General features: G+C 34.7%; 1 protein-coding gene and 1 long non-coding RNA gene across 2 annotated transcripts in view; one reads left to right on the forward strand and one right to left on the reverse strand.

Annotated features, from left to right (window-relative positions):
* The window catches only part of COLEC10 (collectin subfamily member 10), a 55628-nt gene extending 51270 nt beyond the window's left edge, over positions 1-4358 (forward strand). The window contains exon 6 of the mRNA XM_031947139.1: positions 1268-4358. Within this exon, the coding sequence (XP_031802999.1) occupies positions 1268-1656 (389 nt within the window). The 3' untranslated portion in view covers positions 1657-4358. The remainder of the gene's footprint in view (positions 1-1267) is intronic.
* The window catches only part of LOC116420684, a 96298-nt gene that overhangs the window by 51295 nt on the left and 30101 nt on the right, over positions 1-14902 (reverse strand). The gene's annotated exons all lie outside the window — the stretch shown is intronic.

A 14902-nucleotide genomic window follows, 5' to 3' on the forward strand; every position in this document is an offset into this window, starting at 1 on the left:
AGTAATTGTTCCCTAGTGGACTGGGACTTTATATGCCTAACTTTTAAAAGAGCAGGAATTTATGCATGGCAAAAGATTATATTCCAAATTTAGAAGAGTCATATCATAATAATGATGGTGGGGGGTTAGGGGGAACCAGGATAACAAATTAACTTTGTATTTTATACTGCTGTTGTTGTTGAGTAGTTTCAGTCATGTTTGATCCTTCAAGACTCTATTTCAGGATTGTCTTGGCAAACATACTGGAGTGGTTTGCCATTTCCTTCTCCACCTCATTTTATAGTTGAGGAAACTGAGACAATCAGGATGAAATTACTTGTTCAGGGTACACAGCTAGTAAGTGAGATTTGGACTCATGAAGATTAGTCTTCCTGATTTTAAACTCATTAGTGTACCTCCTGAGCCATCTGGCTATTACACCAATAGAATAAGGATAACAGTTATATAAAACTATAATTTTTGCAATTCATGCATATTACTTCAGTTGATACACAATAAACCATTCCAGTTTTGAATTCCTTAATCCTATGATTTTATGCAATTGGGCATGATTTGGACCACAGTATTAATTCAATTTTTGATACAGGTAGGGATTTGACCACAAAGCTCCCTGGTAGCCCTCTTCTTCATAAACTTAAATTAAAGTGAGGAAAGAAGGGAAGTTAAGTGCATTTAATTCATAGAAGATTTGATATTATTTTTGCTAGTTTGTTATATTTCCAATTCAGATATATATTGGCTCTGTTAAATTCCTTTTTTATTCTGGTTTTATTGAACGGTATAGTAGTAGCAGCAGCAGCAGCATTGGCAGAAATAGGTTAGAAATTGGCTGGATTGAAAGAGAATAGTCCTAAGTGCATGCTCATGGGTTGCTTAAATCCAGACTTATATTCTTGTATCTGGTCAGAAGTGGACACCCGAGGCAATCAGCTATATACCTCACTACTGCTATTGTTTCGTTCATTTTATTTAGAACAGTGCACAGCTGGAATACTGGGTGGGAGGGCTCATGACTGGAATACTATGCGAGAGGGTTCACAGCTGAAAGGCTGGATAGAAAGGTTTCCAGCTCAGTAGGAAAGTGAAAGGATAGGAAGCCATGAAAGGGAAAACAAAGTAGAATTGTCCTTATTTTTTTTAATCATATAAGCAAAGTCTGAGTTGAACAAAACTTCCACCATCAATATTTTATTATTATCATTAATATTATTTGTTTTTGTTCCTTGTCAATATGAGTAAGCCTATTTGTGTTTCTTTCTCTCCAAAGTTATAGCTGGGATTAAAGAAACAGATGAAAAATTCTATTACATTGTACAAGAGGAGAAGAGCTACAGGGAATCCCTGACCCACTGCCGAATCCGTGGAGGGATGCTAGCCATGCCCAAGGATGAGAGAGCCAATCAAGTTATTGCTAAATACGTCTCAGACAGCGGCTTCTTCAGAGTGTTCATTGGAGTGAATGACCTAGAGAGGGAAGGGCAGTATGTGTTCACAGATAATACTCCACTACAAAACTACAGCAATTGGAAAGAGGGTGAGCCCAGTGACCCCTATGGTCATGAGGACTGTGTGGAGATGCTGAGTTCTGGCCACTGGAATGACACAGAGTGCCACCTCAGCATGTACTTTGTCTGTGAATTTGTGAAAAAGAAATGAGCTTCTGATGCTATTTCTCTATGGTTGTGTTTATGACTAAACTTTTGAACAATCTTTTTCCTCGATATGTTTTGATTTCCCCTCCTCCCCCATTGTAAGCAACGTCAAGTTTAAGCTTGGGATCTTCATAGACATTCTCCTCTTTACTGCTTTTAAAAAAAGTTTGTTATTAAATAAAGTCCTCACCAGATAACATGGGCATCTAGGGAGAATTCAGGCTCTTGTGTGAATACAACTTTAGGTTAGAATTTCTTTTTGAAATTTCTTTGTTCCATATCCTACCCAGAGACTTAGAGAAGTTTTATGTAAATAGCCAGTGAATATCCAGTATTCATTCACTCATACACACTCACATCAATTCTCACTCAAACTGTTGCAATAGGTTTCTAATAGGTCTCTCTTCTCTTATTCTTCCCTCTCCAATCCATTCTCCATACAGCTGCCAAACTGATATTGCTCAAATGAGAATATGACCATACGCTTACATTTTTTGAAATCACTTTTCCCTCTAGAACAAAATACAAAATTCTCAGTCTGCCATTAAAAACTCCCTACAAATTGGCTAGAATGTATCTTGCTATTTCTGTTTTTTATTAGTGTCTTTCACATGTTCTTCATTGCAGTCTTTGAAACTCTTTTGATATCACATTCTATTTCTTATCTCAGCAGCTTTGCACATTCTGTCTTCTGGGTATGGAATGAATTCTTTCCTCATTTCCATCTCAGAACATTCATAGTTTCCTTCAAAGCTATTTGTGATCCATATCTTATACAAATTATTTCTTGATCCCTATAGTGACATTTCAGTCACTATATTATTGAATACTTATTAAGTATTAATACAATTATTAAATACCTATTATGTGTCAAGAATTGTTCTAAGTGCTGGGAATACAAAAAACAAAAACAAAAACAACTGACCCAACTCTTGAGGAGGTGGGGGAGGTATACTACTGAGGGAACAATGAACAAATTATGTACAAAAAAGATAAATATATAATAAATTTTAAATAACAATAAAAGGAACTAGAATTAAGAGTGATCATAAAAGGCTTCCTTTAGGAGGTAAGATTTGATCTGGGACTTGAAAGAAGCCAGGAAATCCAAGAGGCAGAGAAAAGGAAAAAAGAAAATTCCATGTTTGGTGATGAAGGGAAGGGGGAAAAGTCAGTGAAAGTACTAATAATCAGGAGATGCCATGGTCAAATCACAAAGTACCTGAGGGAGTGAAAACTGGAAAGCTGGTGAGGGGAGAGAAAAGTGGGGAGAAAGAAAGCAGTGGCAAGAAAAGGTTATGAAGAGCTTTGAAATCCTACAAAAAGTGAATTTAATATTTTATCTTCCAAGTGATAGGGAGCTACTGGGTTTTATGAATAGTGGGAGGGATAACATGATTAGATCCATACTTTTGGAAAAATCACCTTCTGAAATTCATAGGGCCATTGATCCAGAGCTGGAAGAGACCACAAGAGCCATTAAATTCTACCCTTCATTTTCCTGTTGAGGACAATTAATTTATATTTATATATAAAGAATCAAAGATAATCTGTTCCCTCAATTGGTTTATATTAGAGTGGGAAAAATAAGACTTGCTGAAGTTGAGTTAAAGAATAGAAAACATTGGCCAAGTTTCCTATTTTATTCGCTTAATCTATTCCACATTGATAGCAAATATAATTTATTGATTTTAAACTTATCTATAGAGTAATGCTTATCTTCTGAGACACAGCTCAGTGAATTAGAGCTACATCACAGAAATAGTTCTGGAGAGAATTTGAATGTGAATTTATTGAATCTTGGATATTATGCTTTGAACTACAAAAGCAATAAGTAAAGAGTTTTCATGTAAAATAACCACAGAAAGTCCAATAAAACTATACCTGAAGTTCTGTAATTTCCCATTAAAGCCAAATTCTAGAACATTTATATTGGCTGATTAAATGCTAGCATAAATGGGAATACCCTACATTAAACTTAAACCACTTAGTTATAATTGAGAACATGACAACTGGTTATAATATATGATTGGATAATTGAACTGATGAAATGGGATACCATTTGAAGTGAGCTTTTTCTTCACTGAAGGTTTTTAAGCAAAGATTGGTTGACCACTTCATGGAAGTTTTTTGGTGAACATGGGTATTGGTTTGTCTGGATGCCTTCTGAGTTCCCTTCCAATCTATGATTTGATTTGTTTTTCTTCGGTACTTCAAAGGCTTATGATTTCATCAGTGTGGACTCTTTCCGCACTAATATAGATCAAGAATAACCATGATTCCTCTTATTCTATGGCAGAAAATATTTGTGAGGAAGAAACCAACTTCCTGGTAATTCTTTGTTAAATTAGTCTTTAGACAACCTAGACACATTATATCACTAGGCATATCCTTCTAACTGTTCATCTACCAGAGCCTATATATTCTTCAAGACAATTCTTCAAACTCTCCAGTATACCTTCATGCTTTGATCATCAGAATAGGTTTAATTATTAAAAAATGTAAACAAATCACCAAGTTTAGTCACTCTTATAAGTCAGTATTACTAAAATGTTCTACTCTTGTGGGGAGGAAAAACGGAAATGTGGGTAGTTTGTCATGTTTTGTTTATAGTTAAGATTACATAATTTTTCTTATATTTCCATCCTATCTTTTGTACATTCCCTATTAAAATCTGTACAATTTGTTCAATCCCTTTTAAAATCATTCCCTGAGTAGTCAATCTTCTCTAAATAACCCCCTTTTTTCTTCATCAGTCTCTGAATATAATTGTTGGATTAATTTTTAAGTTGTTTTAACTCTCTACAGGTATGGTTCACTTAAAATAATCCTGTATATGAAAACACAATGAGGCAATGTAGTTTCCTCATCTGTAAATTCAGGGTGCTGGATTGGATGATCTTTACAATTTATTATAGTTATCTAACATCAATCTAACATTATACTTATCTAACATTCCCTACAAGTTTGGGTTTTTACAGAATCAACATTTTTAAAATCTACATTTTTTCTGACTGAAAATATTTTCAAATCACAAAATTATTCCCTATCAGATCTCTTTAAAGAATGAAAATCTGTGATGCATTTTAATTATGACTTACCAAAATCTGAATTGTACTTAACTTTTCAGAAACACACACATTAGACACAGATGTGTAATAGAATTCTCAAGTAAGGATAACAAACAGCTTACTATATTAGCTCAGGGGAAGCTAAAGGATCAGTTGAAGGATTTTGCAGCAAATGGACAGTACTGGAGGAGGCCGTGTCTAAAATTAAGAAGAGATCAAATTTCAGGTTATCCGTGAAGTAGCTAAAAAATAGGAGAAAAGTCAGATCTCAGATTCCATATAAGCTGGATATGAAGATAAGGATCAGGTCATTAAGAAAATAGACCAAGTTAGTGAATGGGACCACTAATAGTTACAAGCATACTTCCCTAGATGCTAGTGTTCAATAGGCTTCCTGACTGACATTCTCTTTTATATTGGGCATCAAACAATCCAAACTGGAGTTGAATGGGACCTAGAAGTCATCTGGTCCAACCTGAAATTTATCTAAAAAAGAGTTCATCCAACTTCCATTTGAATACTTCCAATGATAGCTAACTTACTCCTCCCAAGAAAGAAGTCATTATTGTTTTGGAAATATCTAACATAAGAAACTTTTTCTTTACATTGAACAAAATTTGCCTCTTCTGCACAATTTCTACTTTATGCTTCCAGTTTTACATTTTTTTAGTTTACAGTTTAATTCCTCTTCTACATTATCCCTTCAAACATTTGAAGACAGCTTTCATGTGTTTCTTTTATCTTCTCCCCTCCAGTCTGATCATTTCTAATTTCTTCATATTTATAGAATTAGTCACAAAATCTCAGAGTTGGAAATGCCTTCAGAAGTTAACAAATCTGGCCTCTAACTAATCAGGAATCTTTTCCTTTGATATTATTTAAAAAGTATTCAGCCTCCATATAAAATTCTCCAATGAGCAATCCACTAATTCCTAAAGTAGCCCATTGAATTTCCTTCTGCTAAGCTGAAATTTACCTCTTTATAAATTCTACCCTCTATTTTTTTTCTGCCTATTGTCAATCCTATCCTTTCTTCATTCATAAAAGTATTCTGGAATTTAACATATAGAAAGAATTAAAACAGATTGAAAAAGCAGCATGGGAAAATGTATAGAGCTGATTTCAAAGTAAAGATGTGATTTCAAGACACAAATCTCAAGCACCCTGGATGAATGATATGGGCAAATTACTCAACCTTGTTGTAGGCAATTCTCTAAGACAATAAAATGCCAAGAAAGTAACAAATTGCATTGGTGAAAGAATTTTCCTTTTCTGGGAATCACTTGTACCAATGAAATGACATTCTAGTCCCTATTCTTATGTAAAACCAAGAGCCATTCCCCCATAGATAAGTAGTCAAAGACTATGAAAAGTTTTTAAAGTAGAATTGTAAACTGTTTTTTTGGATATTAACAAGAGGGAGACATTCAAATTAAAAAATTTCTGAGATTTCATCTCACACTAAGCAAATTCACAAAAAATTACCCCTCAAAATGGCCAGTTATTGACAAAATGGCTATGGGAACAATGAATAAATAAATGAATAGAATTATTAAGCACTTATCATGCATGTATCAACTCCTCTGCTCAGTATTAAAGATACAAATACAAGAAATTAGAACAGTCCTTGCCCTCAAGACCTTACATTTTAATAGAGGAAGATAATGTACATACAGGAGTAGTAGCCAAGGTGCTTTGGAGAGGGAAGGCAAATAGAAAAATGATTGGATTCATGGACAAATGACTGAATACGACATGCCTTTTCCAGAAATAATGGTATTGATTTCATTACTGTTCTCATAGATAGAACTGGAACAAAGTAAGAGGTAAGATGACACACATGATGGCATATCATGGCCATAAGCAAACTAATATGTTGTTGGTGATATCTGTGAACTGGTTCCACCATTCTGGAAAATAATTTAGAATGCAAAAAAGTTACTAAAATGTCCAAGCTTTCAACCCATATGTACTACTTTTAGACATATACACCAAGGAAGTCAAGGTCAAGAAGAAAGATCCCACATATATGAAAATATTTACAGCAGCTCTTTTGGACTATGCATCATTTGGATGATGGCTAAACAAATTATGGGATATCAATGCTGTTAAGGGGCAGGTCAGTTCTCTGAGAGCCTCCACAGCTGTGGATCATAACTTCTGAAGGAGCTGCAGGGCAGCCTTTTTCTGATACAGGTATTGTGGACTGGGAATGAGATAAATTGGAGGTAAAGGGAAGAGGAGAAAGGTCAGACAATGCAATGGCCTCTCAGTCAGAGAAGACAGAGAACAGCAACTGCCTCTCAATCTCCTTGTATCATCCTGTCAAAAGAGGAGATCCATTCTGGATTGGATCTCCAAGCAGCTACTGTCAGGTGGCTTCTATGTATTTCAGAGTTTCCTGTGTATTCCAACAAATGCAATAGACTGTTCTATCCCTGTAAGAAATAACAAATATGTTAAATTTGAAGAAACAAAAGAAACCTGTAAGACATGATGCAAAGTGAAGCCTGTAAAACCAAGAAAAAAATATACAACAATCTCAACAATGCAAACAACAGGAAAAGAAGTCAGTCAAAAAAATCTCAAGGAATAACAGACTAGAAATGAGCAGATTTCCTAACCAATACCTCTCTTTAAAGAGAGATTTGGAGTTTGTAGACCTATTCTCTAATCAAAGAAATAGTAGGTACTGATGAGGTTCAGTACCAAGACTAAGATTTTACAGAATGAAGTTATCCCCAATAATGAGTTTCTTGGAGCTTAATCATCAGAAAAGTCCAAATCCAATTAAATGAGAAGTGAAGAGGCATGAGCCTCATGGTCAGAAAGATTAATTAAATACAAAAATCCTTGGTACATGATAAATCCATGTTTTGGTCATTTTTTTTTTTCATTTTGCTAGAGTCACCAAGTTGGGGAAATGATGGTAGAACTTTATGAAGAGTGACTCAGGATTTGAAAAATGCTCAAAGGAGGAATAAAGTAATTTGTCCAAGATCAATCAGTCAAGTGATCAATCATCAATCATTTTTCATCATTTATTGTGTCCCAGATACTATGCTAATTGCAAAGGTACAAAGAAAATGGGAAAATGTTGCCTGTCTTCTTGGTGACCTCTCCTACAGTGATCTTTCAATTGTCATCACCATATAAATGATTCCTAGATCTACTTGTACAGCCTATGTCTCTTTCCTGAGCTTCAGTACATGTAAAGGAATTTACATTCTAATGAGGAAGATAGCATGTACTTATATTAGTATATCTAGGAAAATACAAAATAGATAAAAGGTAATCCCAGAGGAGAAAGTAGGAGCAGTTGGGAAACAGTGGGTGGGCAAGTTGGGAAAAGTTCCTTTAAAAAAAAAAGTAAAATTTGAGCTGAAATAAATCAGGGATTCTAAGAAGCTAAAGGTGATGATGAAGAGTGTTCCAGAAATGTGCAGCTATTGCAAAGATACAGAGATGAAAAAATGGAGTTTCACTTATGCAGAACAGGAATCAGCAAGTATATCTGGCCCATACCACTTGAATGGGGTAGTAATTTAAGTAGAAGAAGAATGGAATGGTAGGAAGAGGGAAGGTGGTAAAGATCTTAAAATGTCTAGGCAGCTAGATGATACAGTGGATGGAGCACTGACCCTGAAGTCAGGAGAACCTGAATTCAAATCTGGCTTCAGATATTTCAGATCCTAGTGGTGTGACACTGATCAAGTCACTTAGCCCCAATTGCCTCACATACATACAAAAAATAAACTAAAACATTTTTTAAAGGTTTTAAAAGTGCCAAAGAAAGAACTGCATATTTGATCTAAAAGGTAAACAAGGTTCCTGGAGACTATTGTGTATAAGTAGGGGAGATTACATAGTCATGTAAACTTTAGCAAAAATTACTTTGGCTGCCATTGGTGAATGGATTGGAGAATGGATTTGAGACTGTGCAGTTGTTCAAATGAGAATAATGAGGGTAACTTCCAGGGGCGAGCAAAGATGGCAGAGACAATACATGTTTCTTTCTAACCTTTTCTTACAACCCTCAGACTAATTAGCAAATCCAGCTTCTGAATTATCTCTGAACCAACAGAATCCACAAATATTGAAAGTGAAACAAATTACCAACAGAAGATAATTTCGAACATCGCCAGAAAATTGGAAATGGAAGAGAGACAGCCAAACACAAGCAACTGAGCACAAACACCAGTGCAGACACCACAGAGTGCTGAAGCAATGCAGATTCCATCAGGCAGTGCAGACTCCATGTGGCAGAGAATCTACCAGGAGGAATCTACAGCAGCAATGTTGGCTACTCTGCCCTAACTGTAAGCCAGTAGATCAGCAGAGAAGTTAGAAAACATCCAACACAAACACAAAAGATAAATAGTGAACCCCAAATGCCAGAATATCATAGGACCTGGTTATACCCACCCAGCACCAGTAGTAAGTCAGCACTGACCCAGCATAGCCTGAGCTGTTTATAGAGGAAGTCTCTGCTTGTTGAGGAAGCTTGAAAAACCTCCTTTGCCCTAAAAGCAGACCTTAACTTTTTTTTTTTTTAAATGAGTAAAAAAGTAGAGAACTCTGACCATAGACAGCTTTTATGGTGAAAGAAAAAAAAACAGATATCAAACCCTGAGGAGATTATAGACAGATTGTCTCCAGATGAAGCCCCAAAAGTTGATATAACTTGGTCCCCATCAAACAAGGTTCTCCTAAAAGAAATTATAAAGTATGTTAAAAGAGAGCTGGAAGAAAAATATGGAAAGGAAATGAAAACTTTGCAAGAAGGTTTGGAAAAAGGCACATAACTCATTAAAAGATAGATTTGATAAAAAGGAAAAAGAAAACAACACCCCCAAAAAACAGAATTTGTGAAACAGAAAAGGAAAATAACTCCTTAAAAAACAGAATTTATGAAATGGAAAAAATTCCATGGAACAAAACAACTCATTTAAAAATTCAATTGGACAAATACAAAAAGAAGTAAAAACAAGTAAATGAAGAAAATAATTCACTAAAATTCAGAACTGAACAAATAGAAATGAATGACTCAGTGAGGCAACAAGATCAGTCATACAAAACCAAAAAAATGAAAAAAAAAGTAAAATACCTAACTGGGAAAACAACTAACCTGAAAAATAGATGTAGGAGAGAAAAATCTAAGGGTTATTGGACTACCTGAAATCCATGATGAAAAAAAGCCTACACATTATTTTTCAGGAAATCATCAAAGAGAACTGCCCGGATGTCATAGAATCAGAAGGTAAAATGACCATTGAAAGAATTCACCAAACACCTCCTGAAAGAAACCCCAAAATTAAAACCCCAAGCAATATTATGGCTAAATTTCAGAACTATTGGACTAATGTATATATATATTACAAATAGCCAGAAAGAAACAATTCAAATACTGAGGAGTCACAATAAGGATTACTCAGGACCTAGCAGCTTCCATTTTAAAAGATTGCAGGGTCTGGAATCTGATATTCAAAAAGGCAAAGGAATTTGGAATGCAGCAAAAAATAAATTACCATGCTAACTGAGCATTTACTTTCAGGGAAGAAGATGGAATTCAATGAAGCAGGTGAAATCCAGTTATTTTTGATGAAAAGACCAGAGCTAAAGAAAAAAAAATTGACCTCCAAATATGGAACTCAAGAGAAGCATAAAAAGGTAAAAACAAACAAACAAACAAAAAAACTCTTGAGAACTATTTCTGTATGGGATATCCATAGATAATACAAGTATAATCTGATTTTTACTGTTACAATATAAAAAAGAAACTAGAGGTAGAAAGGGGATTGTAACAGAAAAAAAGGGAACATGGAGGTAAAATGAGGGAAATTACATCTCAGGAAGAGGCAAAGAAAACCTATTACAATTGAGGGAAAGAAGAGAGATAATGAACATTGCGTGAATCTTACTCTCATCAGATTTGGCTCAAAGAAAAAATATTAGATATATTTGGTTTCATTGAGAAATTTCTCTCACCTTATGGAAAATTGGGGGAGGAGGCAAAAAGGGAAGAGGTAAGATAAACAGAATGGAAAACAGAAATAGTAGGGGAAAGGTATTAGAAGGGGGGTCTTTCAAGGGGGAGGACTGCTTGAGGCAAGTAGTATTCACAAGTAAAATACTGAGGAGGAGGGAAAGGGGGGAAAGAAAAACAAGAGTATAATTTGGGGTTAATGAGATGGCAAGAAATATAGAATTAGTAGTTTTAACTGTAAATGTGAATGGGGTGAACTGTCCCCTAAAATGTAAGCAGATAGCAGACTGGATTAAAAGCCAGAATCCTACAATATGCTGTTTACAAGAAACATATTTTAAGCAGAGTGATACGTACAGAGTAAAGGTAAAAAGCTGGAGCAGAATCCATTATGCTTTAGGTGAAGTAAAAAAAAAAAAAAAAAAAAAGTAGGGGAAGCCTGATCTCAGGTCAAGCAAAAGCAAAAATTGATCTAATTAAAAGAGATAAGGAAGGAAACTATATCTTGCTAAAGAGTACCATAGATAATGAAGCAATATCAATATTAAACATATATGCACCAAGTGCATCTAAATTCTTGAGAGAAGTTAAGAATGTTATAAGAAGAAATAGACATCAAAATGAAAGGCCAGGAAAACATAGACCAAAAAGAAATTGGAAACTAAATAATCTCATCCTAGAGCATGAATGGGTGAAACAGCAAATCATAGACAAAATTAATAATTTCATCAAAAAGAATGACAATAATGAGACAACATACCAAAATTTGTGGGATGCAGCCAAAGCAGTAATAAAGGGAAATTTTATATCTCTAGATGCTTACTTGCATAAAATAGAGAAAGAGAAGATCAATGAATTAGGCTTGAAACTAAAAAAGCTAGAAAAAGAAAAAAAAATTTAAAAAAACCCAAACAAATACCAAACTTGAAATTCTAAAAATAAAAGGAGAGATCAATAAAATTGAAACAAAAAAAAAAAAACTTTTGAATTAATAAATAAAATTAAGATTTGGTTTTATTAAAAAACCAACAAAATAGATAAATCTTTAGTAGAAAAAGGAAAAAGGACTCTCAGATCTATGGAAGAACAAGGAATTCATGACCAAATAAGAACTAGAGATCATTATTGATCACAAAATAGATATTTTTAATCATACTTAAGTTAAAAAGTTTTTATACAAATAAAACTATTTCAGACAAGATTAGAAGGGAAGCAATAAACTGGGAAAACATTTTTCTACCCAAAGAATCTGATAAAGGCCTCATTTCTAAAATATATAGAAAACTGACTCAAATTTATAAGAAATCAAGCCATTCTCCAATTAATAAATGGTCAAAGAATATAAATAATTTTCAGATGAAGAAATTGAAACTATTTGTAGTCACATGAAAAGGTACTCCAAATGTGACATATAAAGATATTATGGAAGTTGAAAAAACAAGATTTGGAAATGGATCTATTATATTAGATGAGTGAGAGTGAGGAGTGGATTTTGTACATGAGGTTTTCTTGGCAAAGACACTGTAGTGGTTTGTTATTTCTTTTTCCAGTGTGTCCCCATTTTACAGATGACGAATTGGAAGTAAATAGACATTAACTGGCTTAGCCCAAATTCCAAAACTACTAAATGTCTAAGACTGGATTTAAACTCAGATCTTCTGAGTCCAGGTTCTGTGCTCTGTCTGCTGCACTAGCTAGCTGCCACTTTGATAACAAAAAAAGAAGTTCATATAAAGGATAGGATAAAAGAAAAAGAAAATATGCTTTCTTTTGGTCCTATTGAATTTTAGTTATTTACAGGATATCCAATTTGAAATATCTAAATAGCAGTTGAGCTCAGGGAAGAAACACAGGCAAAATACAAAAGTCTGGGAGTCATCAGTATAGAGATCATAACTGAATCCATGAGAAAAATCACCAAGTGATATGGTATAGGAAAAAAGGAGAAAATCATAACAGATCCTTGAAGGACCCTAACAATTAGTTGTTGTAGCATGGATGAAGATCCAGAAAAGGAGACTGGAAACGGCCAGACAAACAGGAAAAGAAGCAAGAGAGAGTAGAATCATGAAATCTAGAAAGAAATGAGTATCCAAGAGAAGAATAAGATTAATAGCCTAAAATGTTGCAAAGAGGATGAACCAAGTGATTAGATTTGGAAATTAAAGAATTATGAGACTCTTTGGAAAAAATAGTTTCAACATATTGATGAAATCAGAAATCAGATTTCATCTTGGAAGATGGTAAGAGAAGAAATGGAGGTACCAAGGATATGGAGGATGGAACACTGAAAAGGTGTATTTGAATCTAAGATAGTAGAGCACTTAAGGCTAATTACTTACTCAACGTGTAATAATAAAATGTTCTATAAACATATGGTGATGTGATGGCTCTCCTCATGATTGGTGCTTGCTGAATGTGTTGTGATGAGGTAATCAGAGGCAAGGATTGGAGGGCTGAAGGAGAGGGTCAGAGCCTCTCTGCTGTAGCAAGCTAAGGAGAGAGGACTTCAGGATCAAGACTCGAGTCCAGGATTCATCTTTGGCAAGCTGTATAGCAGCTTGCCTGCCTCCTTCACTTCTCCTCCTAAAGACCAAGGACTTTGACTGATCTTGACTCTGACTGATGCTGAAACCCTCCAGAGAGCTAGTCCAGACATTATAAAGGAAAAGCCTTTTTTTTAAGGGATTTAATTGAGGAGAGGAGAGATATAATCTGATAACTATTAGTGATGGTAGCATCTAATGACTTTTTTTAAATAGCCTTTTATTTACAAGTTATATGTATGGGTAACTTTACAGCATTGACAATTGCCAAAACTCTTGTTCCAATTTTTCCCCTCTATCCCCCCACTGTCTCCCCCAGATGGTTGGATGACCAGTAGATGTTAAATATATTAAAATATAAATTAGATACACAATAAGTATACATGACCAAACCGTTATTTTGCTGTACAAAAAGAATCAGACTCTGAAATATTGTACAATTAGCTTGTGAATGAAATCAAAAATGCAGGTGGGCAAAAATATAGGGATTGGGAATTTAATGTAATGGTTTTTAATAATCTCCCAGAATTCTTTCACTGGGCGTAGCTGATTCAGTTCATTACTGCTCCATTGGAACTGATTGGGTTCATCTCATTGCTGAGGATGGCCAGGTCCATCAGAATTGGTCATCATATAGTATTGTTGTTGAAGTATATAATGATCTCTTGGCCCTGCTCATTTCACTCAGCATCAGTTCGAGTAAGTCTCTCCAGGCCTTTCTGAAATCATCCTGTTGGTCATTTCTTACAGAACAATAATATTCCATAATATTCATATACCATAATTTATTCAGCCATTCTCCAATTGATGGGCATCCACTCAGTTTCCAGTTTCTGGCCACTACAAAGAGGGTTACCACAAACATTTGTGCACATACAGGTCCCTTTCCCTTCTTTATGATCTCTTTGGGATATAAGCCCCATAGTAACACTGCTGGATCAAAGGGTATGCACAGTTTGATAACTTTTTGAGCACAATTCCACCAACAATGTATATCTAATGACTTTTTTAAGAATTATGGAGACTTAGATATGTTGTTGGATAGCAGGAAAAGAACAAGTGCACAGGGAAGAGGGAAAATTATCACAATAGATAGGGCTATCATAAGAACAGTCTACCGGAGAAAATCAAAGAGAATGTACATTTACAAAAAGTTGACATGAGCAACCTATTTATCAGAGACTAGGGTACAGAAAGAAATAATGGGATATGATGGATTTTTAAAATTTTTTTATAAATTACCTTTTTGTATAGCAGATGGATGTGAGTTTTCCAAGAAATACCTCAATTTTTTCATGACCTCTGAAGTGAGGTCTTCAGATAAGAGAGTATGGGGAAATTGATGGTGTTAGAGGCATAAGGAGAAAAGAGGAGCTTTGCAAAAGTCACCACAGTGAATAGGATAGCAATTAGGAAGAAATGAAAAGATCTCCTTGCTACAGTGAGTACACAGTTGAGATCACAGAATTTAAATTTGAAGTAGGCCAAATTATCACAGTTAGGTGATATTCTTTAGTTGTTAAGCAGATGGTGGAAGTATTATAGGGATTGGTCTTAGAAAGATGTTTAAACATCAGTAGGAAAAGGAGAAAGAGTCTGGAAAGTAGAAGACAATGTGCAATGAAATTCATCTCATGAATAGTAAAT

The sequence above is a fragment of the Sarcophilus harrisii genome, chromosome 1 (genome assembly GCF_902635505.1).
Source record: "Sarcophilus harrisii chromosome 1, mSarHar1.11, whole genome shotgun sequence".
NCBI lineage: Eukaryota > Metazoa > Chordata > Mammalia > Dasyuromorphia > Dasyuridae > Sarcophilus > Sarcophilus harrisii.